The sequence below is a fragment of the Neoarius graeffei genome, chromosome 1 (assembly GCF_027579695.1).
Source record: "Neoarius graeffei isolate fNeoGra1 chromosome 1, fNeoGra1.pri, whole genome shotgun sequence".
Classification (NCBI taxonomy): Eukaryota; Metazoa; Chordata; class Actinopteri; order Siluriformes; family Ariidae; genus Neoarius; species Neoarius graeffei.
In genome coordinates this window covers 82,145,067-82,172,934 of record NC_083569.1, presented here as the reverse complement: position 1 = coordinate 82,172,934, position 27,868 = coordinate 82,145,067, and the positions used below count along the sequence as shown (strand labels likewise).

Sequence of the window (27,868 nt, the reverse complement as noted above, 5' to 3'; positions counted from 1 at the left end):
TGAAGTAATTGATTTTGAAATTCTTATATCTCATCTCATTATCTCTAGCCGCTTTATCCTGTTCTACAGGGTCGCAGGCAAGCTGGAGCCTATCCCAGCTGACTACAGGCGAAAGGCGGGGTACACCCTGGACAAGTCGCCAGGTCATCACAGGGCTGACACATAGACACAGACAACCATTCACACTCACATTCACACCTACGGTCAATTTAGAGTCACCAGTTAACCTAACCTGCATGTCTTTGGACTGTGGGGGAAACCGGAGCACCCGGAGGAAACCCACGCGGACACGGGGAGAACATGCAAACTCCACACAGAAAGGCCCTCACCGGCCACGGGGCTCGAACCCGGACCTTCTTGCTGTGAGGCGACAGCACTAACCACTACACCACCGTGCTGTCCCGAAATTCTTATATACACTTCATAATTATTTTGACATTATCCTGTTTGTCTCTACAGGTCAAATTATTCTAAATTTATTCATAGCCTAATGATCATGTTACATAGCATTAAATGCACTTATCCCATTCCTTAGCTTTAGTAGGTCCACTGATGATGCTGTTAAAAATTATAGACTTTCTTTAATGGATCTCCAAAAGCAGGACTTCAATGTCTGAACTTGTAAAGTTCTAAAAAGAAGACTTTTTAGATGCCATTTTCATGAATGAACACATCCCGGCATATGAGGCAGGACAGGTTGCCTTATCTGGTATAATTGGGGTATTAATTATGCTCGTTTACACTCCTCATGAATTCATGTTGAATTACACAGAAGTGACATTCATGTTTATGTCGTGTCATTTACACGGTTATCTAAAACTAGGCGCATTTGCTGACTGACAGGGCACACTCATACAAGCCAACTACATGAAAAAAGTAAGAGGAATTTAAGATAAGAATACGAAAATGTTGCATGAGGCCAAACGTGTTTCAGACAGAGTTTAGATCATGTTCATTCGGAAGTTTTAGAGCTCAGATGCCTTGCCTCAGACTCATTTTGGTCTTCATATCAATCACCATCTGAGCGATGTTAGTTTCTGGCATTCACAGAGACTAGTTAAGACTTAATGTTAATAAGAGCAACAAACCACATAAGAATTTCAGCTCTGTTTGGAGCTGTGTTCAAATTGCATTTAGATGTCTCTCCATCTAATTTGACATACACTGTCAATCAACTAAGCCATCTAAGGCCAGATTCCTGTCACTAAACAGCTAAGCCCTTAGCAACAGTGCAAAATTCAATTACAGTTATGTTACTGATTTCAAAATAACAGCTAGTCCAAAATTAGAAACCAAGTTATGTTTCAAAATCTTGATGATTGATTGTTTATCCTACAGTATAAGCTGTCTCAACACAATAAAGCATCAATTAATGTGTTTAATGCATTTAATTATTAGTTTAGTTTTTCAAACAAATTATGGACATCCTACTACTTAAGATGGACACTTGTATGCTAACAGCTTACCCACTAAGATTTAAGAAATATATTTATGAGAGTCATATTCAAGAGAGAGAATGGAAAACAGAAGGGGGGGGGTTATAATGCACACCTACCTTTTTTGGCAGTTGCCATATTTGTTTATTAAAAGGGAGAATCAGTCACAGCATCATGAAGAAGTCCCAACAATAACCCTGTGAACAAAATGGAAAAATAATGGTTGAGCAAGGCAATTGGCAAAAGAAGAAACCATCCAGGTTTCCGAAAGTCTGACAAAACCACAAGGAAACATTACATTTAAGATGATACCCTCGACAAAGAAAGCCTAACACAAGACTTCAGATTACATCCTTTTTAAACAATGCTTTACCTGTTTGGTGACCGAAAAGATATTTCTTTTCTCCATTTGCAAGTTTCTGATGAAAATGGTGCAAAAATTAGTCTGAGAGGATGAACAAACTTACCATTAATCTATGCCAAGCACATTCCAAGCCTACCACGGATTGTTTGACATTTCATTACTTTACACAGCTGTGCTGGACATCACAACAAGACAGAGCCCCATAAATAAATACAACAAATCACTAAGAGGATTAGATTAGGCAAGGAGTTAGCAGTATTCAAGACTTTAACTGTTTCATGGAAATTTCCCTGGGACTGGGAAAGAGATATTGTAGAATTGGAGGTCATGTTGGACAAATGTTCTCCTGATATTGTGACCCGAAAAAAAACTCATCTCATCTCATTATCTCTAGCCGCTTTATCCTTCTACAGGATCGCAGGCAAGCTGGAGCCTATCCCAGCTGACTACAGGCGAAAGGCGGGGTACACCCTGGACGAGTTGCCAGGTCATCACAGGGCTGACACATAGACACAGACAACCATTCACACTCACACCTACGGTCAATTTACCAGTTAACCTAACCTGCATGTCTTTGGACTGTGGGGGAAACCGGAGCACCTGGAGGAAACCCACGCAGACACGGGGAGAACATGCAAACTCCACACAGAAAGGCCCTCGCCGGCCCCGGGGCTCAAACCCAGGACCTTCTTGCTGTGAGGCGACAGCGCTAACCACTACACCACTGTGCCGCCCCAAAAAAAAACTTGGGCTTAGAAATATGGAAGTCATATACAACAAACAAACAAAAACAAAATGTACTGTGATAATTGTTCAGGTCTAAAATGGTCAGCAACTTGCCAATAGTTCTATAAGAACAGGCCAAAAAAAAAAACACCTCTTCTGACCTTCAGACTGAGAGTTTTATTGCTTTTTATATCCTCGGTTGTGCCTTTATTAGATGGTTACAATGACCATGGGAGACTGAGCAACTGCCAGGGGTTTGTTATAATTCACAAACTTGACGGCTCTCCAACAAAGCTAAACATGCAGTAGATCATACACATGCACACAATCCTGTATTCATAAACAGACCCAAAAAAAAAAAAAAAACTTTCTACAAGACCATCATCATGTGAATCCTTTTCTTCCTGTTTTCAGCATGATACTGATATTTGAGAAGTGGATGCATTTAGTTTTTACTTTAATTATTGCAAAAGGCTATTGCTGTGTGGTCCCATTTGCCTTATATCAAATGTGGGACATAATTATCCTAACTAAGTCACGAGACAAAAAAGAAAATTGTCATATCAAAGACGGTCATGATTTAAACTAAAACAAAAATTATAAGCATAAAATAAACGAGATAAGAACATGTGAAATCGAGCTGATGCACCATTTTAGGTTAAAATCAGGCAATGATACTAGCTCATGATCTAATCACCACAATAACAATTTTATTTTTCTATTATTTATGTTCATCAAATATAAAAGTAACTACACATTAATTTCATTTAAAATATTTTTTATAATTTGTTTCATTGATTGGATTTATTTCTTTACACTTCAAAAATCAACAAAATATGTAATTTGGCTGGGGTGCCCAAACTCATCTCATCTCATCTCATTATCTCTAGCCGCTTTATCCTTCTACAGGGTCGCAGGCAAGCTGGAGCCTATCCCAGCTGACTACGGGCGAAAGGCGGGGTACACCCTGGACAAGTCGCCAGGTCATCACAGGGCTGACACATAGACACAGACAACCATTCACACTCACATTCACACCTATGGTCAATTTAGAGTCACCAGTTAACCTAACCTGCATGTCTTTGGACTGTGGGGGAAACCGGAGCACCCGGAGGAAACCCACGCGGACACGGGGAGAACATGCAAACTCCACACAGAAAGGCCCTCGCCGGCCTCGGGGCTCGAACCCAGGACCTTCTTGCTGTGAGGCGACAGCGCTAACCACTACACCACCGTGCCGCCCGGTGCCCAAACTACCAAGTCAAAAAAAAAAAGAAAAAAGAAAACCACCCCAGTGATTATTGTGCAGCCAAAAGGCAACAGCCCTGTGGTGCTAAAAGCAAGCATCTGAGGAACCATACTCTTGTCTGCAAAAACATTCAAATCTCATGCAAACTTTCTTGCTTTGTTAGAGAGAAAGATACACACATGTGCATACTTATTTTGCCCAATGATCCATCCATCTTCCCTAACCACTTATCCTGTGCAGGGTCACAGGCAAGCTAAAGCCTATCCCAGCTGACTATGGTGGAGAACATACTGGACAAGTCACCAGACCATCACAAGGCTGACATATAGAGACAAACAACCATTCACACTCAACCAATTTAGAGTAGCCAGTTAGCCTAACCTGCACGTCTTTGGGGGAAGACACAGGCAGAACATGCAAACTCCACACAGAAAGGCCCCCAGTCAGCCACTGGGCTTGAACCCAGAGCCTTCTTGTCATGAGGCAACAGTGCTAACCACTACACCACCATGCTGCCCTTACCCAACAATGATTACACATATTTCCTCAGAACTCAAACGGCTCACAACAGGGATGCACAATTACTGCAAAAACACAGTCCATACATTTGTGAAATCACTGACCAAACCAAGAAAAATGTGTTCACAAAGAGGAACACAGTACAAATACAACCAATAAACGAACATCTGTACATCCTTCACATATACAGCAAGAGATACAACATGACTCAAATCAGTTTCTACATAATTATGTGGCAGAACTGAGATTTAGACTGTGTATGGAAATTAGGATAACGTCTTGTATAGTCTTGCAAAATCACTTTGAACACAGCGGTGTTACTCTGACCGGCTCTCAGAGGTTTAGCAGTTTGGTCATATTTTGCCTTTTCTTGCTCTGTTGTCATATATAACCGATGATGAAAGTTAGATTGTGTGAACTCAGTAGTGGATCAACTAAATGATAGCTTTACACTATATTGAGTGAGTATTCTAAGAGACTGGTGAGGCATTTGGACGAAGGACTGCTTTTTTTTCCCCCTCTTCTTATGAGACAGGTGAACACCCCAACTTTCTGGCGATATACTGCCCCTTATTTTTTGGAGTATAGAGTTTGAATTTGCCACATGGCCAATTCTTACACATGGCACTTCTAATTAATTAATACATAAATAAATCAAGCAAGCCTTGCATACAGATCATTCAGCTTAAGCACCCCCAGTATGCAGGCAAGTGAAAATTTTATTTGCTCAAAAGGTTTTTAAGCCTTTAGTTTAGTCAGATACTAATGCAGCCCAACCATAACAAGAAAGAAAGAAAGAAAATGTAAGTTGAGGAACAACAAAACAAAATACAGACAAAGGTAAACGAATTTCTTCTTCCATGCTTGATGTTCATAACTCCAAGAACACTAAAATCACGGGTGATGTTCAACTCCTACCAACAGTGCATACATGCAATCCATGTTGATTGAAAAATGCCTATCCAGTATCGGGATTTCAAGCACATTGATAAACAGCTATGGCGAAAAGATATGCAGGGATGAGAATGAAAAATATTAAAAAAAGTCTGAAAAAAGCCAGGGGTTTGGGGGCCGCAGGCACCCAGCGGGGCCCAGGGGCAGGGAGCTAATGATTTTTGGCTATTTTTTACCCCAAAACCATTAATTTTATCAGCAAAAAGTTGCAATTTATTTTAAAATAAATTCCCCTTCTTGGTGGACTACCAGGTGAAAATGATTAATATGGTACAAGAGACTTGTTTTTAATCAATTCACATTTGATGATTTCAAAAAAATCAATGCACCTTTTAATATAAACGAGCTCTACAGTATTATATATTTCTGCATTTTTGCTATTCATATCTTTGAACACTCTAATCCTTTAAAATGAAGTGCAAGCCAGAAAAAAAAAAGTTATATCATAATTCTCTTAAGCTTTCTTCTGATGTTATCATGGTAGCAGGAGGTCTTGCATATTAAGCAGGCAACATTCAACGTCACTTATCACTTCCCTTTCAACTGTTGTGTGTACTAACTAGGTTTTATCTGGACAGAATGTTGTGTAATGTAATACAGATACCATATGGTCAATTTGAAGATCAAGATGGTGATTTTGAATTAAAGAACAGGCATGTACAATTGGCATTACATATTGCAAAATTTTTTTAAATCAAAAACTAAGTTCATCTCGGCCTAAAAAATTTGGGCAGACGCTCCCGCGCGGCACATGCCAGCAATTCCCCCCCATCCCCCTATGAAATTAGCAATAAGTAGGAGAGTTATACATGGTATCATATCTATATTTCTGATGAAATTTTAGGTATGATACTATGATTCTCCCCAACATGCTACATTAGATAAGCTAACCCCGTTTATAAAAGATACACACATATATGACATGTATTTGATATTATATACACACACACACACACACACACAATGGCATTGATTCGTGCGATATACATTATAAATATAATGAATCATTGAACAGGCAAAATAATATTCACCCTACCTTTGTGTTTTTTGGTGTATATGTGAAGTTCGATAGTCCTTGCCCCTCTAATAGCGTAGTTTATCATGTCAGAACACAATGAGCAAAGTACTTTTCCTGGGACGTCTATTTTCCGGATGTGATCACCGAGCTTCGTTGTGACAGTCTGCTTGTCGATCTCGACATTCAGTGTTCTTTCTAACCAAGCCCATCGAAAACAGTTCTTTATTCCTTCACCTTTATCAATCTCCCTCGCTCGATCCTCTTCTTCTTATCTAGGACTTTTGCCATTGTCGATATGCTAAAATATCCCGCCTGAATATGTGTCTTTCCGATGTTACCAATGCATATCATCAAACAGTGTGTACGGTCGGTGAACGGCGATTGCAAGCCACACGTGGAGAGCATGCGCACTTGTGTTTATACACTGCACGTGATGAGATTTCCCGAAAATTCTACTGCAAATAAGTCGAACATTGTTGCAAAAGTGAATGATAATTACGACATGTCGAAAGACTTGAGTGTGTTAACCCGGAGCCCACCAAGAATCAAGACGTTATAAGGTGACCACAGATCGTTAACCATACCCCCCCGAACATTTCTCAACGGATTTACATCGATCTCAAAAACGATCATTTTGGTCTGAAAAAGTCGGAAATCCGCCGATCAGCGGAAAATTCTCATCCCTGGATATGGAGTCTTTAATGGCTACGCTCGAACCATCTGATACTAATTCTATCATTGAGCAATTCAACCGTTTACTTCATGAGCTTCTAGAGAAATACACTCCGATTCAAGAGCAGTCGATCAGATTACGCCCAAATGCGCCAGGGTATATGGATAGCTTGAGAGAAATGAAGAGAGAGGCGCCATTATGAGCGCAAATATATGTCCACCCGTCTGGAAATTCATTCATCGCCAGTTATACAGAGAGAAATGCAATGCTTACACATCTGCACTCAATATGGCTAAGTCAGAGTACTATAATGTAAAGATCTGCAGCTCTAGTAATCAGCAGCTGTTCTGGATGATCAATGGCTTATTCTGCATCAAGGCTGTTCCCAGGCTTTCGTCTAAACGGGGGAACAGGGGCGCTGTGCCCTCTTACTCTCGGCGTGCGCCCCCTTACCGACTCCGTGAAAACATCCCAGCAACACTACGTGACAATGTGTCTGATCATCAAATATGTTATAATTGCTCCAAAAATATTCCAATCATAGTAGATACACCGCCAGACGGTGCAAAAACAATCCGAACTGGCGTTTTCCAGACTGAGGCGCCATGTTGTTTAGTTGTTTACTTGTCGCGGCTGCTCTCGCGAGATTTGACATGGGTTACATACAAGGTCAGCTGACTTGTAGAGCGGGATTTCTCGAGACTGAATGACCTTTCACCCACCGGCGTGGGAGCTTTTGAGAGAAGTAGTTCATGAGTTGTTTTTGTTGACACTTGGGCATTTAAAGATGTCATCCCGCGGCACGAAGTGGAAGAAAGCCAAAGACTGTCCGGGGCAGAAGAAGATTACTTCTTTCTTTTTCAATGCTGACAGACAATTTGTTACAATTTCCCTCTCAGATAGCCTCAGAATGTCCCATTGGAGCATTTTTCAAAGGCTTTGCACGGTGGTGGGGGGGGGGGGGGGGGGGGGAGAGACAACCGGCACCATCCCCCCCCCGCTTCGCTCCCTCGCCATGGTGAGCGCCCTCATACTAAATTTTTCTAGAAAAAACCCTGTGTTCCTCCTCTGCCTTCTCATGATTCCCTTCCTGACCTGGCTGAAGCATTTAGTAGCTTCCTTCATGACAAGATTCAGAAACTATGGGATGGACTTGAGTGCTCCAGGTTGTCATCTAAGGAGCTCTCTGTTGTTGTGAATTCTATGCCTTGTCAATCCTTGTTTTCGGATTTTGCCCCAGTTTCCGAGAAGTATGTCTGTGAGGTGCTTCAAAAGTCTTCTCCAAAGTCATGCCTACTCGATCCTGTTCCAGTGTATATATTGAAACAAGACAATGACCTCCTGGTGCCCATAGTTACCAAGATTATTAATGCCTCGTTGTCTGAGGGTGTGTTCCCTTCCTGCTTAAAAAAGGGGCATAATTTTTCCATCACTGAAGAACTCCAATTCCAACAAGGAAGAATTTACAAGCTATAGACCAATCACAAACATCGCCTTTCTTTCAAAATTACTGGAGCAAGTTGCATCTCATCAGACAACCAACTACTTAGTGGAAAATTGTCTGTTTGCTGAACTTCAATCTGCATACAGATGTTTTCACAGCACGGAAACAGCGCTGCTGCATGTGGTAAATTATATTCTTCTCGCCATTGACTCTGGACGCGAAGTAGTCTTAGTACTACTTGACCTATCTGCCACATTCGATACCACTGACCACACCCTCCTTTTACAAAGATTACAGAATTGATATGGGATTACTGACAGAATGTTAACATGGTTTCAATCGTACCTAACTAACAGAGAACAGTTAGTTGGGATTAGAAATGTCGTCTCTTCTAGTAAGACCTTGCAGTATGGTGTGCCCCAGAGAGCAGTTCTTGGACTACTGCTGTTTTCTCTTTATTTTGTGTCTCTGGAAGATCTGATTAGGGCCCATGGCATGATGTATGCAGACAATACACAACTATATGTCACCATTGATTCAGCTAGAAACTGTTCTATCTAAATAGCAAAACTAGAGCTCTGTGTTAAGGATATACTTGTCTAGTAACCTGCAAACAAACTGGTATGTAACACTAGCAAGACAGATTGTCCATCTCTCGTCTAGGTTTAAACAGTGTGAGCTTATACCTAGTATTTCTATTAGTGACTGTTATTGTACCAGTCCCTGTCACCCGCAATCTAGGCATTGCTTTGGACAGCCACCTAAGGATGCACTCGCATATCAATAATATCTGCAAATCTGCATCTTTTGCTATACGAAACATTGGCCGAATACGCAAATATTTAAACAAGGATGATTGTGAGAAGCTAGTACATGCCTTCGTCACATCCCATCAAAACTTCTGCAGTAGCATTCTATTTGGTCTTCCAGACTCTGATCTCTCTAAACTCCAGCGACTGCAAAATACTGCTGCTCGGCTTGTTTCAAAATCAGAGAAATCTGATCACATCACACCTGTCCTGCAAAAACTCCACTGGCTTCCGGTTAAACTTCGAATCAACTACAAAGTTTTGTTATTGACTTACAAGGCATTAAACGGCATGTCTTCTGATGATATTTCTAGCCTACTCCATCCCTACAAGCCTGCTCGCACCCTCAGATCCTCTAATCAGAACCTATTAGCCATACCTAAAGTAAACACTGTAAGCTATGGTGACAGAGCTTTTTCCATCTGTGCTCCAAAACTGTGGAACACTCTGCCTTTCCATGTCAGAAATGCTGAGAATATTAACTTGTTTAAATCTAAACTTAAGACTTATTTAAATCAGTCCTTACATTAAATTGTGTATTTATTTCGTTTGTTAAATTTTTAGTTCTATGAACTTGAAAGAGCATTGAGCTTAGATAATGAAAGCACAACTTTATTCATCACACACTTGTGAAATTCCTCTCTGCATTTAACCCATCTGAAGCAGTGAACATACACATGTGAGCAACCAGCACACACACATACCCAGAGCAGTGGGCAGCCATGCTAACAGCACCCGGGCACCTCAGCCCAAGGCCGTCCCATATTAGCCTAACTACGTCTTTGAACTGTGGGGCAAAACAGGAGCACACCTGCACAGACACAACATGCAAACTCCACACAGAAAGGCCCCTGCCAGCCACTGGGCTCGAACCAGAACCTTCTTACTGTGAGGTAACAGTGCTAACCACTACACCATCCTAAAACACACACACACATATATATATATATATTTTTTTTTTAAAGTTGTGCTGACCAGAGTTTCATGATCTAGTAGAAATTCAATTTCTGTGCTTTCCTAGAACCTGTGAAAATGTCTGTCTGGCATTGTTTTACAACCAGTTAACACTAAAATGCAAGTGAAAAACCCACAGAAGGCCAACATGACTTCCAAGTGACATCAGTGTCAGAATGAGAGATTTGGGAAACCATTTTGTTGATCTTAAATTGCTGGAGTATTATTTTCTGTTGGCCAATTTTGTACATGTAACTCAGTTTCTAAGTGTTTGAGGAAGTTCATGATAGCTGCAAAGGCCTTGGCAAAAAAAATTTAGAGAAGCAAGTGGACATCTTGATGCACAATTCTAAATTTTACCGAAATTATTCATAGCCTTGATTAAATGCATGGTGAAATGAGTTCTTCATATGACTGTTGACGTTTGTAACTCGGACTCGTTCTTCTCCATGTGCACTTGAACTGTAGGGGGGAAAATGACAAACTCGACTGAACAACCCTTTCATTTTTGCCTTGAATTGTTTCTCTCTTTCTCAGCGACATCTCCTTGTGCGGTTATAAGCGTGAAAAGGGGATGCAGTCCATGGCCATGTGTACACAAGTATAGGCAATGAGAAACTACGGATGAAATCAGTCTTCAAAACGTTACAAAGGAAGAAACATAATATTAATTGACAAAGTAGCGAGGGGACACTTTCATGTAAAAGCGGGAGACAAACCAAAGAGGGAGCAGCGCGCGCGCACACACAAACACAGACAGACAGACAGGAAAAGCCAACAGCCAAAAAAGAGAAAAACATAGATATTGGACATTCACAAAGAAGCCAACGGTTGCCGGGAAGGTAAACCCACAGCACAATTACACCTGCTGATACGAACAAAAACATGGCTGATTTTGACTTTGCAACATAACTGCAAATGACACAACTAACCCTAAATATGAGGACAGTCACATCAAATTCATACCAAAAAACCTGAAATCGAACTGAATAATACGCAGGCAAGCATGGTCAAATAAGCGACTGACCTGTGTTTAGGTTGAAACAGCTGCAGTAAAATAAAGCGCAGGGGAGAGTCGAATGTTTCAGGAACGTTTTCTGCAACAAGTTGGACAGATTTTAAACAGCGGAAGTACATTCGAAAGAACAACAACCGATCTTCAATCTGGCTTTCTGCACAAAAATATAATCATTGAGAATGAGGAAGAGAAAGCAAAGACAACCAAAACATAAACGTTGCATTTCAGCATGGGTTAATCCAACAGATCCCGCCTATTGCAGGTTGATAGACAAGAAGCAATCCAATGGGGAGAAGGAAAAGAAAGACCCAATGGTCTGACAAAAGGGCGGGATAAGCCATATGTCGGGTGGGAAAAGGAGAGAGAGTGAGAGTGCGCAAATCGGTTGCGCTTCTCCAAGCCCGGCTGTCACGTTCACTTATGTTCATTTGGGCCTGAGAAATGGCGTGCACACAACTGGTCTAAAAGCAAAAAAAGAGAGAGAGAAAATAAAGGTTTGTGGGGGTGGGGAGTGCGTGTGGTGGTCCTTTTTTTTGGGGGGGGGGGGAGGGAGGGGTGTCGTTGAGCGTTGTTTTGGGGGCGAACGCCTTGGACACTGCAAGGGTTCAAAAGAGTCGCCGGAGGCGCCTTCGCAAGGCCCACGACCCTGGCAGCAACAGCCTTTTGTTCTTGCACTTGCCCAGTGCGCATGTGGAACATGGGTGTCTGACAAAAGCTGCCACGTCCCTGGGTGGGCTCGAACCACCATCCTTTCGGTTAACAGCCGAACGCGCTAGCCTATTGCGCCACAGAGACTTGCCTTTGCGCTGTGTCATGACTCGCCCACTCGCTGTTCAGAAAAGCCACATGCGCTCTATTGGGCCATGAACCAGTTGGAGAGTGGCGGTCCAAATTTTGCCTGCAGCCAGGGTGCCAGTACTTTTTTCAAAGAAGGCGGGGCTACTCTGCCCCTGCCTAAGCCCGACTAGCTCAGTCGGTAGAGCATGAGACTCTTAATCTCAGGGTCGTGGGTTCGAGCCCCACGTTGGGCGGGGAGGCTTTTTGTGGGTGCATCCTGAGCCTACCAGCGGTTATGGCTGTCTCAGCCAAGCACAGTTGGGTTGCTTGTTGCACTTGTGTGGAGCAACACAGGCTCCTGGGAGGTCAGTCAGTGCCACGCAGGAGGAAGGGATGCCAAGGTTGCACAGTCATAGGTGGGAAAAGAAGAAGGAGAGAGAGTGAGAGTGCGCAAATCGGTTGCGCTTCTCCAAGCCCGGCTGTCACGTTCACTTATGTTCATTTGGGCCTGAGAAATGGCGTGCACACAACTGGTCTAAAAGCAAAAAAAGAGAGAGAGAAAATAAAGGTTTGTGGGGGTGGGGAGTGCGTGTGGTGGTCTTTTTTTTTTTTGGGGGGGGGGGGGGAGGGGTGTCGTTGAGCGTTGTTTTGGGGGCGAACGCCTTGGACACTGCAAGGGTTCAAAAGAGTTGCCGGAGGCGCCTTCGCAAGGCCCACGACCCTGGCAGCAACAGCCTTTTGTTCTTGCACTTGCCCAGTGCGCATGTGGAGCATGGGTGTCTGACAAAAGTTGCCACGTCCCTGGGTGGGCTCGAACCACCATCCTTTCGGTTAACAGCCGAACGCGCTAGCCTATTGTGCCACAGAGACTTGCCTTTGCACTGTGTCATGACTCGCCCACTCGCTGTTCAGAAAAGCCACATGCGCTCTGTTGGGCCATGAACCAGTTGGAGAGTGCCGGCCCAAGTTTTGCCTGCAGCCAGGTTGCCAGTACTTTTTTCAAAGAAGGCGGGGCTACTCTGCCCCTGCCTAAGCCTGACTAGCTCAGTCGGTAGAGCATGAGACTCTTAATCTCAGGGTCGTGGGTTCGAGCCCCACGTTGGGCGGGGAGGCTTTTTGTGGGTGCATCCTGAGCCTACCAGCGGTTATGGCTGTCTCAGCCAAGCACAGTTGGGTTGCTTGTTGCACTTGTGTGGAGCAACACAGGCTCCTGGGAGGTCAGTCAGTGCCACGCAGGAGGAAGGGATGCCAAGGTTGCACAGTCATAGGTGGGAAAAGAAGAAGGAGAGAGAGTGAGAGTGCGCAAATCGGTTGCGCTTCTCCAAGCCCGGCTGTCACGTTCACTTATGTTCATTTGGGCCTGAGAAATGGCGTGCACACAACTGGTCTAAAAGCAAAAAAAGAGAGAGAGAAAATAAAGGTTTGTGGGGGTGGGGAGTGCGTGTGGTGGTCCTTTTTTTTTGGGGGGGGGGAGGGAGGGGTGTCGTTGAGCGTTGTTTTGGGGGCGAACGCCTTGGACACTGCAAGGGTTCAAAAGAGTCGCCGGAGGCGCCTTCGCAAGGCCCACGACCCTGGCAGCAACAGCCTTTTGTTCTTGCACTTGCCCAGTGCGCATGTGGAACATGGGTGTCTGACAAAAGCTGCCACGTCCCTGGGTGGGCTCGAACCACCATCCTTTCGGTTAACAGCCGAACGCGCTAGCCTATTGCGCCACAGAGACTTGCCTTTGCGCTGTGTCATGACTCGCCCACTCGCTGTTCAGAAAAGCCACATGCGCTCTATTGGGCCATGAACCAGTTGGAGAGTGGCGGTCCAAATTTTGCCTGCAGCCAGGGTGCCAGTACTTTTTTCAAAGAAGGCGGGGCTACTCTGCCCCTGCCTAAGCCCGACTAGCTCAGTCGGTAGAGCATGAGACTCTTAATCTCAGGGTCGTGGGTTCGAGCCCCACGTTGGGCGGGGAGGCTTTTTGTGGGTGCATCCTGAGCCTACCAGCGGTTATGGCTGTCTCAGCCAAGCACAGTTGGGTTGCTTGTTGCACTTGTGTGGAGCAACACAGGCTCCTGGGAGGTCAGTCAGTGCCACGCAGGAGGAAGGGATGCCAAGGTTGCACAGTCATAGGTGGGAAAAGAAGAAGGAGAGAGAGTGAGAGTGCGCAAATCGGTTGCGCTTCTCCAAGCCCGGCTGTCACGTTCACTTATGTTCATTTGGGCCTGAGAAATGGCGTGCACACAACTGGTCTAAAAGCAAAAAAAGAGAGAGAGAAAATAAAGGTTTGTGGGGGTGGGGAGTGCGTGTGGTGGTCCTTTTTTTTTGGGGGGGGGGAGGGAGGGGTGTCGTTGAGCGTTGTTTTGGGGGCGAACGCCTTGGACACTGCAAGGGTTCAAAAGAGTCGCCGGAGGCGCCTTCGCAAGGCCCACGACCCTGGCAGCAACAGCCTTTTGTTCTTGCACTTGCCCAGTGCGCATGTGGAACATGGGTGTCTGACAAAAGCTGCCACGTCCCTGGGTGGGCTCGAACCACCATCCTTTCGGTTAACAGCCGAACGCGCTAGCCTATTGCGCCACAGAGACTTGCCTTTGCGCTGTGTCATGACTCGCCCACTCGCTGTTCAGAAAAGCCACATGCGCTCTATTGGGCCATGAACCAGTTGGAGAGTGGCGGTCCAAATTTTGCCTGCAGCCAGGGTGCCAGTACTTTTTTCAAAGAAGGCGGGGCTACTCTGCCCCTGCCTAAGCCCGACTAGCTCAGTCGGTAGAGCATGAGACTCTTAATCTCAGGGTCGTGGGTTCGAGCCCCACGTTGGGCGGGGAGGCTTTTTGTGGGTGCATCCTGAGCCTACCAGCGGTTATGGCTGTCTCAGCCAAGCACAGTTGGGTTGCTTGTTGCACTTGTGTGGAGCAACACAGGCTCCTGGGAGGTCAGTCAGTGCCACGCAGGAGGAAGGGATGCCAAGGTTGCACAGTCATAGGTGGGAAAAGAAGAAGGAGAGAGAGTGAGAGTGCGCAAATCGGTTGCGCTTCTCCAAGCCCGGCTGTCACGTTCACTTATGTTCATTTGGGCCTGAGAAATGGCGTGCACACAACTGGTCTAAAAGCAAAAAAAGAGAGAGAGAAAATAAAGGTTTGTGGGGGTGGGGAGTGCGTGTGGTGGTCCTTTTTTTTTGGGGGGGGGAGGGAGGGGTGTCGTTGAGCGTTGTTTTGGGGGCGAACGCCTTGGACACTGCAAGGGTTCAAAAGAGTCGCCGGAGGCGCCTTCGCAAGGCCCACGACCCTGGCAGCAACAGCCTTTTGTTCTTGCACTTGCCCAGTGCGCATGTGGAACATGGGTGTCTGACAAAAGCTGCCACGTCCCTGGGTGGGCTCGAACCACCATCCTTTCGGTTAACAGCCGAACGCGCTAGCCTATTGCGCCACAGAGACTTGCCTTTGCGCTGTGTCATGACTCGCCCACTGGCTGTTCAGAAAAGCCACATGCGCTCTATTGGGCCATGAACCAGTTGGAGAGTGGCGGTCCAAATTTTGCCTGCAGCCAGGGTGCCAGTACTTTTTTCAAAGAAGGCGGGGCTACTCTGCCCCTGCCTAAGCCCGACTAGCTCAGTCGGTAGAGCATGAGACTCTTAATCTCAGGGTCGTGGGTTCGAGCCCCACGTTGGGCGGGGAGGCTTTTTGTGGGTGCATCCTGAGCCTACCAGCGGTTATGGCTGTCTCAGCCAAGCACAGTTGGGTTGCTTGTTGCACTTGTGTGGAGCAACACAGGCTCCTGGGAGGTCAGTCAGTGCCACGCAGGAGGAAGGGATGCCAAGGTTGCACAGTCATAGGTGGGAAAAGAAGAAGGAGAGAGAGTGAGAGTGCGCAAATCGGTTGCGCTTCTCCAAGCCCGGCTGTCACGTTCACTTATGTTCATTTGGGCCTGAGAAATGGCGTGCACACAACTGGTCTAAAAGCAAAAAAAGAGAGAGAGAAAATAAAGGTTTGTGGGGGTGGGGAGTGCGTGTGGTGGTCTTTTTTTTTTTTGGGGGGGGGGGAGGGGTGTCGTTGAGCGTTGTTTTGGGGGCGAACGCCTTGGACACTGCAAGGGTTCAAAAGAGTTGCCGGAGGCGCCTTCGCAAGGCCCACGACCCTGGCAGCAACAGCCTTTTGTTCTTGCACTTGCCCAGTGCGCATGTGGAGCATGGGTGTCTGACAAAAGTTGCCACGTCCCTGGGTGGGCTCGAACCACCATCCTTTCGGTTAACAGCCGAACGCGCTAGCCTATTGTGCCACAGAGACTTGCCTTTGCACTGTGTCATGACTCGCCCACTCGCTGTTCAGAAAAGCCACATGCGCTCTGTTGGGCCATGAACCAGTTGGAGAGTGCCGGCCCAAGTTTTGCCTGCAGCCAGGTTGCCAGTACTTTTTTCAAAGAAGGCGGGGCTACTCTGCCCCTGCCTAAGCCTGACTAGCTCAGTCGGTAGAGCATGAGACTCTTAATCTCAGGGTCGTGGGTTCGAGCCCCACGTTGGGCGGGGAGGCTTTTTGTGGGTGCATCCTGAGCCTACCAGCGGTTATGGCTGTCTCAGCCAAGCACAGTTGGGTTGCTTGTTGCACTTGTGTGGAGCAACACAGGCTCCTGGGAGGTCAGTCAGTGCCACGCAGGAGGAAGGGATGCCAAGGTTGCACAGTCATAGGTGGGAAAAGAAGAAGGAGAGAGAGTGAGAGTGCGCAAATCGGTTGCGCTTCTCCAAGCCCGGCTGTCACGTTCACTTATGTTCATTTGGGCCTGAGAAATGGCGTGCACACAACTGGTCTAAAAGCAAAAAAAGAGAGAGAGAAAATAAAGGTTTGTGGGGGTGGGGAGTGCGTGTGGTGGTCCTTTTTTTTTGGGGGGGGGGAGGGAGGGGTGTCGTTGAGCGTTGTTTTGGGGGCGAACGCCTTGGACACTGCAAGGGTTCAAAAGAGTCGCCGGAGGCGCCTTCGCAAGGCCCACGACCCTGGCAGCAACAGCCTTTTGTTCTTGCACTTGCCCAGTGCGCATGTGGAACATGGGTGTCTGACAAAAGCTGCCACGTCCCTGGGTGGGCTCGAACCACCATCCTTTCGGTTAACAGCCGAACGCGCTAGCCTATTGCGCCACAGAGACTTGCCTTTGCGCTGTGTCATGACTCGCCCACTCGCTGTTCAGAAAAGCCACATGCGCTCTATTGGGCCATGAACCAGTTGGAGAGTGGCGGTCCAAATTTTGCCTGCAGCCAGGGTGCCAGTACTTTTTTCAAAGAAGGCGGGGCTACTCTGCCCCTGCCTAAGCCCGACTAGCTCAGTCGGTAGAGCATGAGACTCTTAATCTCAGGGTCGTGGGTTCGAGCCCCACGTTGGGCGGGGAGGCTTTTTGTGGGTGCATCCTGAGCCTACCAGCGGTTATGGCTGTCTCAGCCAAGCACAGTTGGGTTGCTTGTTGCACTTGTGTGGAGCAACACAGGCTCCTGGGAGGTCAGTCAGTGCCACGCAGGAGGAAGGGATGCCAAGGTTGCACAGTCATAGGTGGGAAAAGAAGAAGGAGAGAGAGTGAGAGTGCGCAAATCGGTTGCGCTTCTCCAAGCCCGGCTGTCACGTTCACTTATGTTCATTTGGGCCTGAGAAATGGCGTGCACACAACTGGTCTAAAAGCAAAAAAAGAGAGAGAGAAAATAAAGGTTTGTGGGGGTGGGGAGTGCGTGTGGTGGTCCTTTTTTTTTGGGGGGGGGGAGGGAGGGGTGTCGTTGAGCGTTGTTTTGGGGGCGAACGCCTTGGACACTGCAAGGGTTCAAAAGAGTCGCCGGAGGCGCCTTCGCAAGGCCCACGACCCTGGCAGCAACAGCCTTTTGTTCTTGCACTTGCCCAGTGCGCATGTGGAGCATGGGTGTCTGACAAAAGTTGCCACGTCCCTGGGTGGGCTCGAACCACCATCCTTTCGGTTAACAGCCGAACGCGCTAGCCTATTGTGCCACAGAGACTTGCCTTTGCACTGTGTCATGACTCGCCCACTCGCTGTTCAGAAAAGCCACATGCGCTCTGTTGGGCCATGAACCAGTTGGAGAGTGCCGGCCCAAGTTTTGCCTGCAGCCAGGTTGCCAGTACTTTTTTCAAAGAAGGCGGGGCTACTCTGCCCCTGCCTAAGCCTGACTAGCTCAGTCGGTAGAGCATGAGACTCTTAATCTCAGGGTCGTGGGTTCGAGCCCCACGTTGGGCGGGGAGGCTTTTTGTGGGTGCATCCTGAGCCTACCAGCGGTTATGGCTGTCTCAGCCAAGCACAGTTGGGTTGCTTGTTGCACTTGTGTGGAGCAACACAGGCTCCTGGGAGGTCAGTCAGTGCCACGCAGGAGGAAGGGATGCCAAGGTTGCACAGTCATAGGTGGGAAAAGAAGAAGGAGAGAGAGTGAGAGTGCGCAAATCGGTTGCGCTTCTCCAAGCCCGGCTGTCACGTTCACTTATGTTCATTTGGGCCTGAGAAATGGCGTGCACACAACTGGTCTAAAAGCAAAAAAAGAGAGAGAGAAAATAAAGGTTTGTGGGGGTGGGGAGTGCGTGTGGTGGTCCTTTTTTTTTGGGGGGGGGGAGGGAGGGGTGTCGTTGAGCGTTGTTTTGGGGGCGAACGCCTTGGACACTGCAAGGGTTCAAAAGAGTCGCCGGAGGCGCCTTCGCAAGGCCCACGACCCTGGCAGCAACAGCCTTTTGTTCTTGCACTTGCCCAGTGCGCATGTGGAACATGGGTGTCTGACAAAAGCTGCCACGTCCCTGGGTGGGCTCGAACCACCATCCTTTCGGTTAACAGCCGAACGCGCTAGCCTATTGCGCCACAGAGACTTGCCTTTGCGCTGTGTCATGACTCGCCCACTCGCTGTTCAGAAAAGCCACATGCGCTCTATTGGGCCATGAACCAGTTGGAGAGTGGCGGTCCAAATTTTGCCTGCAGCCAGGGTGCCAGTACTTTTTTCAAAGAAGGCGGGGCTACTCTGCCCCTGCCTAAGCCCGACTAGCTCAGTCGGTAGAGCATGAGACTCTTAATCTCAGGGTCGTGGGTTCGAGCCCCACGTTGGGCGGGGAGGCTTTTTGTGGGTGCATCCTGAGCCTACCAGCGGTTATGGCTGTCTCAGCCAAGCACAGTTGGGTTGCTTGTTGCACTTGTGTGGAGCAACACAGGCTCCTGGGAGGTCAGTCAGTGCCACGCAGGAGGAAGGGATGCCAAGGTTGCACAGTCATAGGTGGGAAAAGAAGAAGGAGAGAGAGTGAGAGTGCGCAAATCGGTTGCGCTTCTCCAAGCCCGGCTGTCACGTTCACTTATGTTCATTTGGGCCTGAGAAATGGCGTGCACACAACTGGTCTAAAAGCAAAAAAAGAGAGAGAGAAAATAAAGGTTTGTGGGGGTGGGGAGTGCGTGTGGTGGTCTTTTTTTTTTTTGGGGGGGGGGGGGAGGGGTGTCGTTGAGCGTTGTTTTGGGGGCGAACGCCTTGGACACTGCAAGGGTTCAAAAGAGTTGCCGGAGGCGCCTTCGCAAGGCCCACGACCCTGGCAGCAACAGCCTTTTGTTCTTGCACTTGCCCAGTGCGCATGTGGAGCATGGGTGTCTGACAAAAGTTGCCACGTCCCTGGGTGGGCTCGAACCACCATCCTTTCGGTTAACAGCCGAACGCGCTAGCCTATTGTGCCACAGAGACTTGCCTTTGCACTGTGTCATGACTCGCCCACTCGCTGTTCAGAAAAGCCACATGCGCTCTGTTGGGCCATGAACCAGTTGGAGAGTGCCGGCCCAAGTTTTGCCTGCAGCCAGGTTGCCAGTACTTTTTTCAAAGAAGGCGGGGCTACTCTGCCCCTGCCTAAGCCTGACTAGCTCAGTCGGTAGAGCATGAGACTCTTAATCTCAGGGTCGTGGGTTCGAGCCCCACGTTGGGCGGGGAGGCTTTTTGTGGGTGCATCCTGAGCCTACCAGCGGTTATGGCTGTCTCAGCCAAGCACAGTTGGGTTGCTTGTTGCACTTGTGTGGAGCAACACAGGCTCCTGGGAGGTCAGTCAGTGCCACGCAGGAGGAAGGGATGCCAAGGTTGCACAGTCATAGGTGGGAAAAGAAGAAGGAGAGAGAGTGAGAGTGCGCAAATCGGTTGCGCTTCTCCAAGCCCGGCTGTCACGTTCACTTATGTTCATTTGGGCCTGAGAAATGGCGTGCACACAACTGGTCTAAAAGCAAAAAAAGAGAGAGAGAAAATAAAGGTTTGTGGGGGTGGGGAGTGCGTGTGGTGGTCCTTTTTTTTTGGGGGGGGGAGGGAGGGGTGTCGTTGAGCGTTGTTTTGGGGGCGAACGCCTTGGACACTGCAAGGGTTCAAAAGAGTCGCCGGAGGCGCCTTCGCAAGGCCCACGACCCTGGCAGCAACAGCCTTTTGTTCTTGCACTTGCCCAGTGCGCATGTGGAACATGGGTGTCTGACAAAAGCTGCCACGTCCCTGGGTGGGCTCGAACCACCATCCTTTCGGTTAACAGCCGAACGCGCTAGCCTATTGCGCCACAGAGACTTGCCTTTGCGCTGTGTCATGACTCGCCCACTCGCTGTTCAGAAAAGCCACATGCGCTCTATTGGGCCATGAACCAGTTGGAGAGTGGCGGTCCAAATTTTGCCTGCAGCCAGGGTGCCAGTACTTTTTTCAAAGAAGGCGGGGCTACTCTGCCCCTGCCTAAGCCCGACTAGCTCAGTCGGTAGAGCATGAGACTCTTAATCTCAGGGTCGTGGGTTCGAGCCCCACGTTGGGCGGGGAGGCTTTTTGTGGGTGCATCCTGAGCCTACCAGCGGTTATGGCTGTCTCAGCCAAGCACAGTTGGGTTGCTTGTTGCACTTGTGTGGAGCAACACAGGCTCCTGGGAGGTCAGTCAGTGCCACGCAGGAGGAAGGGATGCCAAGGTTGCACAGTCATAGGTGGGAAAAGAAGAAGGAGAGAGAGTGAGAGTGCGCAAATCGGTTGCGCTTCTCCAAGCCCGGCTGTCACGTTCACTTATGTTCATTTGGGCCTGAGAAATGGCGTGCACACAACTGGTCTAAAAGCAAAAAAAGAGAGAGAGAAAATAAAGGTTTGTGGGGGTGGGGAGTGCGTGTGGTGGTCTTTTTTTTTTTTTGGGGGGGGGGGGGGAGGGGTGTCGTTGAGCGTTGTTTTGGGGGCGAACGCCTTGGACACTGCAAGGGTTCAAAAGAGTTGCCGGAGGCGCCTTCGCAAGGCCCACGACCCTGGCAGCAACAGCCTTTTGTTCTTGCACTTGCCCAGTGCGCATGTGGAGCATGGGTGTCTGACAAAAGTTGCCACGTCCCTGGGTGGGCTCGAACCACCATCCTTTCGGTTAACAGCCGAACGCGCTAGCCTATTGTGCCACAGAGACTTGCCTTTGCACTGTGTCATGACTCGCCCACTCGCTGTTCAGAAAAGCCACATGCGCTCTGTTGGGCCATGAACCAGTTGGAGAGTGCCGGCCCAAGTTTTGCCTGCAGCCAGGTTGCCAGTACTTTTTTCAAAGAAGGCGGGGCTACTCTGCCCCTGCCTAAGCCTGACTAGCTCAGTCGGTAGAGCATGAGACTCTTAATCTCAGGGTCGTGGGTTTGAGCCCCACGTTGGGCGGGGAGGCTTTTTGTGGGTGCATCCTGAGCCTACCAGCGGTTATGGCTGTCTCAGCCAAGCACAGTTGGGTTGCTTGTTGCACTTGTGTGGAGCAACACAGGCTCCTGGGAGGTCAGTCAGTGCCACGCAGGAGGAAGGGATGCCAAGGTTGCACAGTCATAGGTGGGAAAAGAAGAAGGAGAGAGAGTGAGAGTGCGCAAATCGGTTGCGCTTCTCCAAGCCCGGCTGTCACGTTCACTTATGTTCATTTGGGCCTGAGAAATGGCGTGCACACAACTGGTCTAAAAGCAAAAAAAGAGAGAGAGAAAATAAAGGTTTGTGGGGGTGGGGAGTGCGTGTGGTGGTCCTTTTTTTTTGGGGGGGGGGAGGGAGGGGTGTCGTTGAGCGTTGTTTTGGGGGCGAACGCCTTGGACACTGCAAGGGTTCAAAAGAGTCGCCGGAGGCGCCTTCGCAAGGCCCACGACCCTGGCAGCAACAGCCTTTTGTTCTTGCACTTGCCCAGTGCGCATGTGGAACATGGGTGTCTGACAAAAGCTGCCACGTCCCTGGGTGGGCTCGAACCACCATCCTTTCGGTTAACAGCCGAACGCGCTAGCCTATTGCGCCACAGAGACTTGCCTTTGCGCTGTGTCATGACTCGCCCACTCGCTGTTCAGAAAAGCCACATGCGCTCTATTGGGCCATGAACCAGTTGGAGAGTGGCGGTCCAAATTTTGCCTGCAGCCAGGGTGCCAGTACTTTTTTCAAAGAAGGCGGGGCTACTCTGCCCCTGCCTAAGCCCGACTAGCTCAGTCGGTAGAGCATGAGACTCTTAATCTCAGGGTCGTGGGTTCGAGCCCCACGTTGGGCGGGGAGGCTTTTTGTGGGTGCATCCTGAGCCTACCAGCGGTTATGGCTGTCTCAGCCAAGCACAGTTGGGTTGCTTGTTGCACTTGTGTGGAGCAACACAGGCTCCTGGGAGGTCAGTCAGTGCCACGCAGGAGGAAGGGATGCCAAGGTTGCACAGTCATAGGTGGGAAAAGAAGAAGGAGAGAGAGTGAGAGTGCGCAAATCGGTTGCGCTTCTCCAAGCCCGGCTGTCACGTTCACTTATGTTCATTTGGGCCTGAGAAATGGCGTGCACACAACTGGTCTAAAAGCAAAAAAAGAGAGAGAGAAAATAAAGGTTTGTGGGGGTGGGGAGTGCGTGTGGTGGTCCTTTTTTTTTGGGGGGGGGAGGGAGGGGTGTCGTTGAGCGTTGTTTTGGGGGCGAACGCCTTGGACACTGCAAGGGTTCAAAAGAGTCGCCGGAGGCGCCTTCGCAAGGCCCACGACCCTGGCAGCAACAGCCTTTTGTTCTTGCACTTGCCCAGTGCGCATGTGGAACATGGGTGTCTGACAAAAGCTGCCACGTCCCTGGGTGGGCTCGAACCACCATCCTTTCGGTTAACAGCCGAACGCGCTAGCCTATTGCGCCACAGAGACTTGCCTTTGCGCTGTGTCATGACTCGCCCACTCGCTGTTCAGAAAAGCCACATGCGCTCTATTGGGCCATGAACCAGTTGGAGAGTGGCGGTCCAAATTTTGCCTGCAGCCAGGGTGCCAGTACTTTTTTCAAAGAAGGCGGGGCTACTCTGCCCCTGCCTAAGCCCGACTAGCTCAGTCGGTAGAGCATGAGACTCTTAATCTCAGGGTCGTGGGTTCGAGCCCCACGTTGGGCGGGGAGGCTTTTTGTGGGTGCATCCTGAGCCTACCAGCGGTTATGGCTGTCTCAGCCAAGCACAGTTGGGTTGCTTGTTGCACTTGTGTGGAGCAACACAGGCTCCTGGGAGGTCAGTCAGTGCCACGCAGGAGGAAGGGATGCCAAGGTTGCACAGTCATAGGTGGGAAAAGAAGAAGGAGAGAGAGTGAGAGTGCGCAAATCGGTTGCGCTTCTCCAAGCCCGGCTGTCACGTTCACTTATGTTCATTTGGGCCTGAGAAATGGCGTGCACACAACTGGTCTAAAAGCAAAAAAAGAGAGAGAGAAAATAAAGGTTTGTGGGGGTGGGGAGTGCGTGTGGTGGTCTTTTTTTTTTTTTGGGGGGGGGGGGGAGGGGTGTCGTTGAGCGTTGTTTTGGGGGCGAACGCCTTGGACACTGCAAGGGTTCAAAAGAGTTGCCGGAGGCGCCTTCGCAAGGCCCACGACCCTGGCAGCAACAGCCTTTTGTTCTTGCACTTGCCCAGTGCGCATGTGGAGCATGGGTGTCTGACAAAAGTTGCCACGTCCCTGGGTGGGCTCGAACCACCATCCTTTCGGTTAACAGCCGAACGCGCTAGCCTATTGTGCCACAGAGACTTGCCTTTGCACTGTGTCATGACTCGCCCACTCGCTGTTCAGAAAAGCCACATGCGCTCTGTTGGGCCATGAACCAGTTGGAGAGTGCCGGCCCAAGTTTTGCCTGCAGCCAGGTTGCCAGTACTTTTTTCAAAGAAGGCGGGGCTACTCTGCCCCTGCCTAAGCCTGACTAGCTCAGTCGGTAGAGCATGAGACTCTTAATCTCAGGGTCGTGGGTTCGAGCCCCACGTTGGGCGGGGAGGCTTTTTGTGGGTGCATCCTGAGCCTACCAGCGGTTATGGCTGTCTCAGCCAAGCACAGTTGGGTTGCTTGTTGCACTTGTGTGGAGCAACACAGGCTCCTGGGAGGTCAGTCAGTGCCACGCAGGAGGAAGGGATGCCAAGGTTGCACAGTCATAGGTGGGAAAAGAAGAAGGAGAGAGAGTGAGAGTGCGCAAATCGGTTGCGCTTCTCCAAGCCCGGCTGTCACGTTCACTTATGTTCATTTGGGCCTGAGAAATGGCGTGCACACAACTGGTCTAAAAGCAAAAAAAGAGAGAGAGAAAATAAAGGTTTGTGGGGGTGGGGAGTGCGTGTGGTGGTCCTTTTTTTTTTGGGGGGGGGAGGGAGGGGTGTCGTTGAGCGTTGTTTTGGGGGCGAACGCCTTGGACACTGCAAGGGTTCAAAAGAGTCGCCGGAGGCGCCTTCGCAAGGCCCACGACCCTGGCAGCAACAGCCTTTTGTTCTTGCACTTGCCCAGTGCGCATGTGGAACATGGGTGTCTGACAAAAGCTGCCACGTCCCTGGGTGGGCTCGAACCACCATCCTTTCGGTTAACAGCCGAACGCGCTAGCCTATTGCGCCACAGAGACTTGCCTTTGCGCTGTGTCATGACTCGCCCACTCGCTGTTCAGAAAAGCCACATGCGCTCTATTGGGCCATGAACCAGTTGGAGAGTGGCGGTCCAAATTTTGCCTGCAGCCAGGGTGCCAGTACTTTTTTCAAAGAAGGCGGGGCTACTCTGCCCCTGCCTAAGCCCGACTAGCTCAGTCGGTAGAGCATGAGACTCTTAATCTCAGGGTCGTGGGTTCGAGCCCCACGTTGGGCGGGGAGGCTTTTTGTGGGTGCATCCTGAGCCTACCAGCGGTTATGGCTGTCTCAGCCAAGCACAGTTGGGTTGCTTGTTGCACTTGTGTGGAGCAACACAGGCTCCTGGGAGGTCAGTCAGTGCCACGCAGGAGGAAGGGATGCCAAGGTTGCACAGTCATAGGTGGGAAAAGAAGAAGGAGAGAGAGTGAGAGTGCGCAAATCGGTTGCGCTTCTCCAAGCCCGGCTGTCACGTTCACTTATGTTCATTTGGGCCTGAGAAATGGCGTGCACACAACTGGTCTAAAAGCAAAAAAAGAGAGAGAGAAAATAAAGGTTTGTGGGGGTGGGGAGTGCGTGTGGTGGTCCTTTTTTTTTGGGGGGGGGGAGGGAGGGGTGTCGTTGAGCGTTGTTTTGGGGGCGAACGCCTTGGACACTGCAAGGGTTCAAAAGAGTCGCCGGAGGCGCCTTCGCAAGGCCCACGACCCTGGCAGCAACAGCCTTTTGTTCTTGCACTTGCCCAGTGCGCATGTGGAACATGGGTGTCTGACAAAAGCTGCCACGTCCCTGGGTGGGCTCGAACCACCATCCTTTCGGTTAACAGCCGAACGCGCTAGCCTATTGCGCCACAGAGACTTGCCTTTGCGCTGTGTCATGACTCGCCCACTCGCTGTTCAGAAAAGCCACATGCGCTCTATTGGGCCATGAACCAGTTGGAGAGTGGCGGTCCAAATTTTGCCTGCAGCCAGGGTGCCAGTACTTTTTTCAAAGAAGGCGGGGCTACTCTGCCCCTGCCTAAGCCCGACTAGCTCAGTCGGTAGAGCATGAGACTCTTAATCTCAGGGTCGTGGGTTCGAGCCCCACGTTGGGCGGGGAGGCTTTTTGTGGGTGCATCCTGAGCCTACCAGCGGTTATGGCTGTCTCAGCCAAGCACAGTTGGGTTGCTTGTTGCACTTGTGTGGAGCAACACAGGCTCCTGGGAGGTCAGTCAGTGCCACGCAGGAGGAAGGGATGCCAAGGTTGCACAGTCATAGGTGGGAAAAGAAGAAGGAGTGAGAGTGCGCAAATCGGTTGCGCTTCTCCAAGCCCGGCTGTCACGTTCACTTATGTTCATTTGGGCCTGAGAAATGGCGTGCACACAACTGGTCTAAAAGCAAAAAAAGAGAGAGAGAAAATAAAGGTTTGTGGGGGTGGGGAGTGCGTGTGGTGGTCTTTTTTTTTTTGGGGGGGGGGGGGGAGGGGTGTCGTTGAGCGTTGTTTTGGGGGCGAACGCCTTGGACACTGCAAGGGTTCAAAAGAGTTGCCGGAGGCGCCTTCGCAAGGCCCACGACCCTGGCAGCAACAGCCTTTTGTTCTTGCACTTGCCCAGTGCGCATGTGGAGCATGGGTGTCTGACAAAAGTTGCCACGTCCCTGGGTGGGCTCGAACCACCATCCTTTCGGTTAACAGCCGAACGCGCTAGCCTATTGTGCCACAGAGACTTGCCTTTGCACTGTGTCATGACTCGCCCACTCGCTGTTCAGAAAAGCCACATGCGCTCTGTTGGGCCATGAACCAGTTGGAGAGTGCCGGCCCAAGTTTTGCCTGCAGCCAGGTTGCCAGTACTTTTTTCAAAGAAGGCGGGGCTACTCTGCCCCTGCCTAAGCCTGACTAGCTCAGTCGGTAGAGCATGAGACTCTTAATCTCAGGGTCGTGGGTTCGAGCCCCACGTTGGGCGGGGAGGCTTTTTGTGGGTGCATCCTGAGCCTACCAGCGGTTATGGCTGTCTCAGCCAAGCACAGTTGGGTTGCTTGTTGCACTTGTGTGGAGCAACACAGGCTCCTGGGAGGTCAGTCAGTGCCACGCAGGAGGAAGGGATGCCAAGGTTGCACAGTCATAGGTGGGAAAAGAAGAAGGAGTGAGAGTGCGCAAATCGGTTGCGCTTCTCCAAGCCCGGCTGTCACGTTCACTTATGTTCATTTGGGCCTGAGAAATGGCGTGCACACAACTGGTCTAAAAGCAAAAAAAGAGAGAGAGAAAATAAAGGTTTGTGGGGGTGGGGAGTGCGTGTGGTGGTCTTTTTTTTTTTGGGGGGGGGGGGGAGGGGTGTCGTTGAGCGTTGTTTTGGGGGCGAACGCCTTGGACACTGCAAGGGTTCAAAAGAGTTGCCGGAGGCGCCTTCGCAAGGCCCACGACCCTGGCAGCAACAGCCTTTTGTTCTTGCACTTGCCCAGTGCGCATGTGGAGCATGGGTGTCTGACAAAAGTTGCCACGTCCCTGGGTGGGCTCGAACCACCATCCTTTCGGTTAACAGCCGAACGCGCTAGCCTATTGTGCCACAGAGACTTGCCTTTGCACTGTGTCATGACTCGCCCACTCGCTGTTCAGAAAAGCCACATGCGCTCTGTTGGGCCATGAACCAGTTGGAGAGTGCCGGCCCAAGTTTTGCCTGCAGCCAGGTTGCCAGTACTTTTTTCAAAGAAGGCGGGGCTACTCTGCCCCTGCCTAAGCCTGACTAGCTCAGTCGGTAGAGCATGAGACTCTTAATCTCAGGGTTGTGGGTTCGAGCCCCACGTTGGGCGGGGAGGCTTTTTGTGGGTGCATCCTGAGCCTACCAGCGGTTATGGCTGTCTCAGCCAAGCACAGTTGGGTTGCTTGTTGCACTTGTGTGGAGCAACACAGGCTCCTGGGAGGTCAGTCAGTGCCACGCAGGAGGAAGGGATGCCAAGGTTGCACAGTCATAGGTGGGAAAAGAAGAAGGAGAGAGAGTGAGAGTGCGCAAATCGGTTGCGCTTCTCCAAGCCCGGCTGTCACGTTCACTTATGTTCATTTGGGCCTGAGAAATGGCGTGCACACAACTGGTCTAAAAGCAAAAAAAGAGAGAGAGAAAATAAAGGTTTGTGGGGGTGGGGAGTGCGTGTGGTGGTCCTTTTTTTTTGGGGGGGGGGAGGGAGGGGTGTCG

At 49.6% G+C, this 27,868-nt stretch overlaps 1 protein-coding gene and 38 non-coding genes across 39 annotated transcripts in view; 19 read left to right on the top strand and 20 right to left on the bottom strand.

The window, feature by feature from the left end:
• The window catches only part of LOC132897305 (adipose secreted signaling protein), a 36,981-nt gene extending 25,569 nt beyond the window's left edge, over nt 1–11,412 (bottom strand). The window contains exons 1-2 of the mRNA XM_060938694.1: nt 11,174–11,412; nt 1,556–1,633 (exon numbers count right to left, since the gene is read on the bottom strand). Coding sequence (XP_060794677.1) covers nt 1,556–1,574 — 19 coding nt within the window. The 5' untranslated portion in view covers nt 1,575–1,633; nt 11,174–11,412. The remainder of the gene's footprint in view (nt 1–1,555; nt 1,634–11,173) is intronic.
• A 473-nt stretch (nt 11,413–11,885) lies between these two features.
• Nucleotides 11,886–11,959, bottom strand: trnan-guu (transfer RNA asparagine (anticodon GUU)). The gene has a single exon. It is a non-coding gene; the product is annotated as a tRNA-Asn (tRNA).
• Nucleotides 11,960–12,122: 163 nt separating this feature from the next.
• trnak-cuu (transfer RNA lysine (anticodon CUU)) lies at nt 12,123–12,195 on the top strand. Its single transcript has one exon. It is a non-coding gene; the product is annotated as a tRNA-Lys (tRNA).
• A 542-nt stretch (nt 12,196–12,737) lies between these two features.
• On the bottom strand, nt 12,738–12,811 carry trnan-guu (transfer RNA asparagine (anticodon GUU)). The gene has a single exon. It is a non-coding gene; the product is annotated as a tRNA-Asn (tRNA).
• Nucleotides 12,812–12,974: 163 nt separating this feature from the next.
• trnak-cuu (transfer RNA lysine (anticodon CUU)) lies at nt 12,975–13,047 on the top strand. The gene has a single exon. It is a non-coding gene; the product is annotated as a tRNA-Lys (tRNA).
• A 540-nt stretch (nt 13,048–13,587) lies between these two features.
• Nucleotides 13,588–13,661, bottom strand: trnan-guu (transfer RNA asparagine (anticodon GUU)). The gene has a single exon. It is a non-coding gene; the product is annotated as a tRNA-Asn (tRNA).
• Nucleotides 13,662–13,824: 163 nt separating this feature from the next.
• Nucleotides 13,825–13,897, top strand: trnak-cuu (transfer RNA lysine (anticodon CUU)). The gene has a single exon. It is a non-coding gene; the product is annotated as a tRNA-Lys (tRNA).
• A 540-nt stretch (nt 13,898–14,437) lies between these two features.
• Nucleotides 14,438–14,511, bottom strand: trnan-guu (transfer RNA asparagine (anticodon GUU)). Its single transcript has one exon. It is a non-coding gene; the product is annotated as a tRNA-Asn (tRNA).
• A 163-nt stretch (nt 14,512–14,674) lies between these two features.
• On the top strand, nt 14,675–14,747 carry trnak-cuu (transfer RNA lysine (anticodon CUU)). Its single transcript has one exon. It is a non-coding gene; the product is annotated as a tRNA-Lys (tRNA).
• A 539-nt stretch (nt 14,748–15,286) lies between these two features.
• trnan-guu (transfer RNA asparagine (anticodon GUU)) lies at nt 15,287–15,360 on the bottom strand. Its single transcript has one exon. It is a non-coding gene; the product is annotated as a tRNA-Asn (tRNA).
• A 163-nt stretch (nt 15,361–15,523) lies between these two features.
• trnak-cuu (transfer RNA lysine (anticodon CUU)) lies at nt 15,524–15,596 on the top strand. The gene has a single exon. It is a non-coding gene; the product is annotated as a tRNA-Lys (tRNA).
• Nucleotides 15,597–16,135: 539 nt separating this feature from the next.
• trnan-guu (transfer RNA asparagine (anticodon GUU)) lies at nt 16,136–16,209 on the bottom strand. Its single transcript has one exon. It is a non-coding gene; the product is annotated as a tRNA-Asn (tRNA).
• A 163-nt stretch (nt 16,210–16,372) lies between these two features.
• Nucleotides 16,373–16,445, top strand: trnak-cuu (transfer RNA lysine (anticodon CUU)). Its single transcript has one exon. It is a non-coding gene; the product is annotated as a tRNA-Lys (tRNA).
• A 540-nt stretch (nt 16,446–16,985) lies between these two features.
• Nucleotides 16,986–17,059, bottom strand: trnan-guu (transfer RNA asparagine (anticodon GUU)). Its single transcript has one exon. It is a non-coding gene; the product is annotated as a tRNA-Asn (tRNA).
• A 163-nt stretch (nt 17,060–17,222) lies between these two features.
• Nucleotides 17,223–17,295, top strand: trnak-cuu (transfer RNA lysine (anticodon CUU)). Its single transcript has one exon. It is a non-coding gene; the product is annotated as a tRNA-Lys (tRNA).
• Nucleotides 17,296–17,835: 540 nt separating this feature from the next.
• trnan-guu (transfer RNA asparagine (anticodon GUU)) lies at nt 17,836–17,909 on the bottom strand. The gene has a single exon. It is a non-coding gene; the product is annotated as a tRNA-Asn (tRNA).
• Nucleotides 17,910–18,072: 163 nt separating this feature from the next.
• Nucleotides 18,073–18,145, top strand: trnak-cuu (transfer RNA lysine (anticodon CUU)). Its single transcript has one exon. It is a non-coding gene; the product is annotated as a tRNA-Lys (tRNA).
• Nucleotides 18,146–18,685: 540 nt separating this feature from the next.
• On the bottom strand, nt 18,686–18,759 carry trnan-guu (transfer RNA asparagine (anticodon GUU)). Its single transcript has one exon. It is a non-coding gene; the product is annotated as a tRNA-Asn (tRNA).
• A 163-nt stretch (nt 18,760–18,922) lies between these two features.
• Nucleotides 18,923–18,995, top strand: trnak-cuu (transfer RNA lysine (anticodon CUU)). Its single transcript has one exon. It is a non-coding gene; the product is annotated as a tRNA-Lys (tRNA).
• A 541-nt stretch (nt 18,996–19,536) lies between these two features.
• Nucleotides 19,537–19,610, bottom strand: trnan-guu (transfer RNA asparagine (anticodon GUU)). The gene has a single exon. It is a non-coding gene; the product is annotated as a tRNA-Asn (tRNA).
• A 163-nt stretch (nt 19,611–19,773) lies between these two features.
• Nucleotides 19,774–19,846, top strand: trnak-cuu (transfer RNA lysine (anticodon CUU)). Its single transcript has one exon. It is a non-coding gene; the product is annotated as a tRNA-Lys (tRNA).
• Nucleotides 19,847–20,385: 539 nt separating this feature from the next.
• Nucleotides 20,386–20,459, bottom strand: trnan-guu (transfer RNA asparagine (anticodon GUU)). The gene has a single exon. It is a non-coding gene; the product is annotated as a tRNA-Asn (tRNA).
• A 163-nt stretch (nt 20,460–20,622) lies between these two features.
• Nucleotides 20,623–20,695, top strand: trnak-cuu (transfer RNA lysine (anticodon CUU)). The gene has a single exon. It is a non-coding gene; the product is annotated as a tRNA-Lys (tRNA).
• A 543-nt stretch (nt 20,696–21,238) lies between these two features.
• trnan-guu (transfer RNA asparagine (anticodon GUU)) lies at nt 21,239–21,312 on the bottom strand. The gene has a single exon. It is a non-coding gene; the product is annotated as a tRNA-Asn (tRNA).
• Nucleotides 21,313–21,475: 163 nt separating this feature from the next.
• trnak-cuu (transfer RNA lysine (anticodon CUU)) lies at nt 21,476–21,548 on the top strand. The gene has a single exon. It is a non-coding gene; the product is annotated as a tRNA-Lys (tRNA).
• A 540-nt stretch (nt 21,549–22,088) lies between these two features.
• Nucleotides 22,089–22,162, bottom strand: trnan-guu (transfer RNA asparagine (anticodon GUU)). The gene has a single exon. It is a non-coding gene; the product is annotated as a tRNA-Asn (tRNA).
• A 163-nt stretch (nt 22,163–22,325) lies between these two features.
• trnak-cuu (transfer RNA lysine (anticodon CUU)) lies at nt 22,326–22,398 on the top strand. Its single transcript has one exon. It is a non-coding gene; the product is annotated as a tRNA-Lys (tRNA).
• Nucleotides 22,399–22,937: 539 nt separating this feature from the next.
• trnan-guu (transfer RNA asparagine (anticodon GUU)) lies at nt 22,938–23,011 on the bottom strand. The gene has a single exon. It is a non-coding gene; the product is annotated as a tRNA-Asn (tRNA).
• Nucleotides 23,012–23,174: 163 nt separating this feature from the next.
• trnak-cuu (transfer RNA lysine (anticodon CUU)) lies at nt 23,175–23,247 on the top strand. Its single transcript has one exon. It is a non-coding gene; the product is annotated as a tRNA-Lys (tRNA).
• Nucleotides 23,248–23,789: 542 nt separating this feature from the next.
• Nucleotides 23,790–23,863, bottom strand: trnan-guu (transfer RNA asparagine (anticodon GUU)). Its single transcript has one exon. It is a non-coding gene; the product is annotated as a tRNA-Asn (tRNA).
• Nucleotides 23,864–24,026: 163 nt separating this feature from the next.
• trnak-cuu (transfer RNA lysine (anticodon CUU)) lies at nt 24,027–24,099 on the top strand. Its single transcript has one exon. It is a non-coding gene; the product is annotated as a tRNA-Lys (tRNA).
• A 540-nt stretch (nt 24,100–24,639) lies between these two features.
• trnan-guu (transfer RNA asparagine (anticodon GUU)) lies at nt 24,640–24,713 on the bottom strand. The gene has a single exon. It is a non-coding gene; the product is annotated as a tRNA-Asn (tRNA).
• Nucleotides 24,714–24,876: 163 nt separating this feature from the next.
• On the top strand, nt 24,877–24,949 carry trnak-cuu (transfer RNA lysine (anticodon CUU)). The gene has a single exon. It is a non-coding gene; the product is annotated as a tRNA-Lys (tRNA).
• A 540-nt stretch (nt 24,950–25,489) lies between these two features.
• trnan-guu (transfer RNA asparagine (anticodon GUU)) lies at nt 25,490–25,563 on the bottom strand. Its single transcript has one exon. It is a non-coding gene; the product is annotated as a tRNA-Asn (tRNA).
• Nucleotides 25,564–25,726: 163 nt separating this feature from the next.
• On the top strand, nt 25,727–25,799 carry trnak-cuu (transfer RNA lysine (anticodon CUU)). Its single transcript has one exon. It is a non-coding gene; the product is annotated as a tRNA-Lys (tRNA).
• A 535-nt stretch (nt 25,800–26,334) lies between these two features.
• Nucleotides 26,335–26,408, bottom strand: trnan-guu (transfer RNA asparagine (anticodon GUU)). Its single transcript has one exon. It is a non-coding gene; the product is annotated as a tRNA-Asn (tRNA).
• Nucleotides 26,409–26,571: 163 nt separating this feature from the next.
• On the top strand, nt 26,572–26,644 carry trnak-cuu (transfer RNA lysine (anticodon CUU)). The gene has a single exon. It is a non-coding gene; the product is annotated as a tRNA-Lys (tRNA).
• A 534-nt stretch (nt 26,645–27,178) lies between these two features.
• On the bottom strand, nt 27,179–27,252 carry trnan-guu (transfer RNA asparagine (anticodon GUU)). Its single transcript has one exon. It is a non-coding gene; the product is annotated as a tRNA-Asn (tRNA).
• A 163-nt stretch (nt 27,253–27,415) lies between these two features.
• On the top strand, nt 27,416–27,488 carry trnak-cuu (transfer RNA lysine (anticodon CUU)). The gene has a single exon. It is a non-coding gene; the product is annotated as a tRNA-Lys (tRNA).
• Nucleotides 27,489–27,868: the final 380 nt, after the last annotated feature.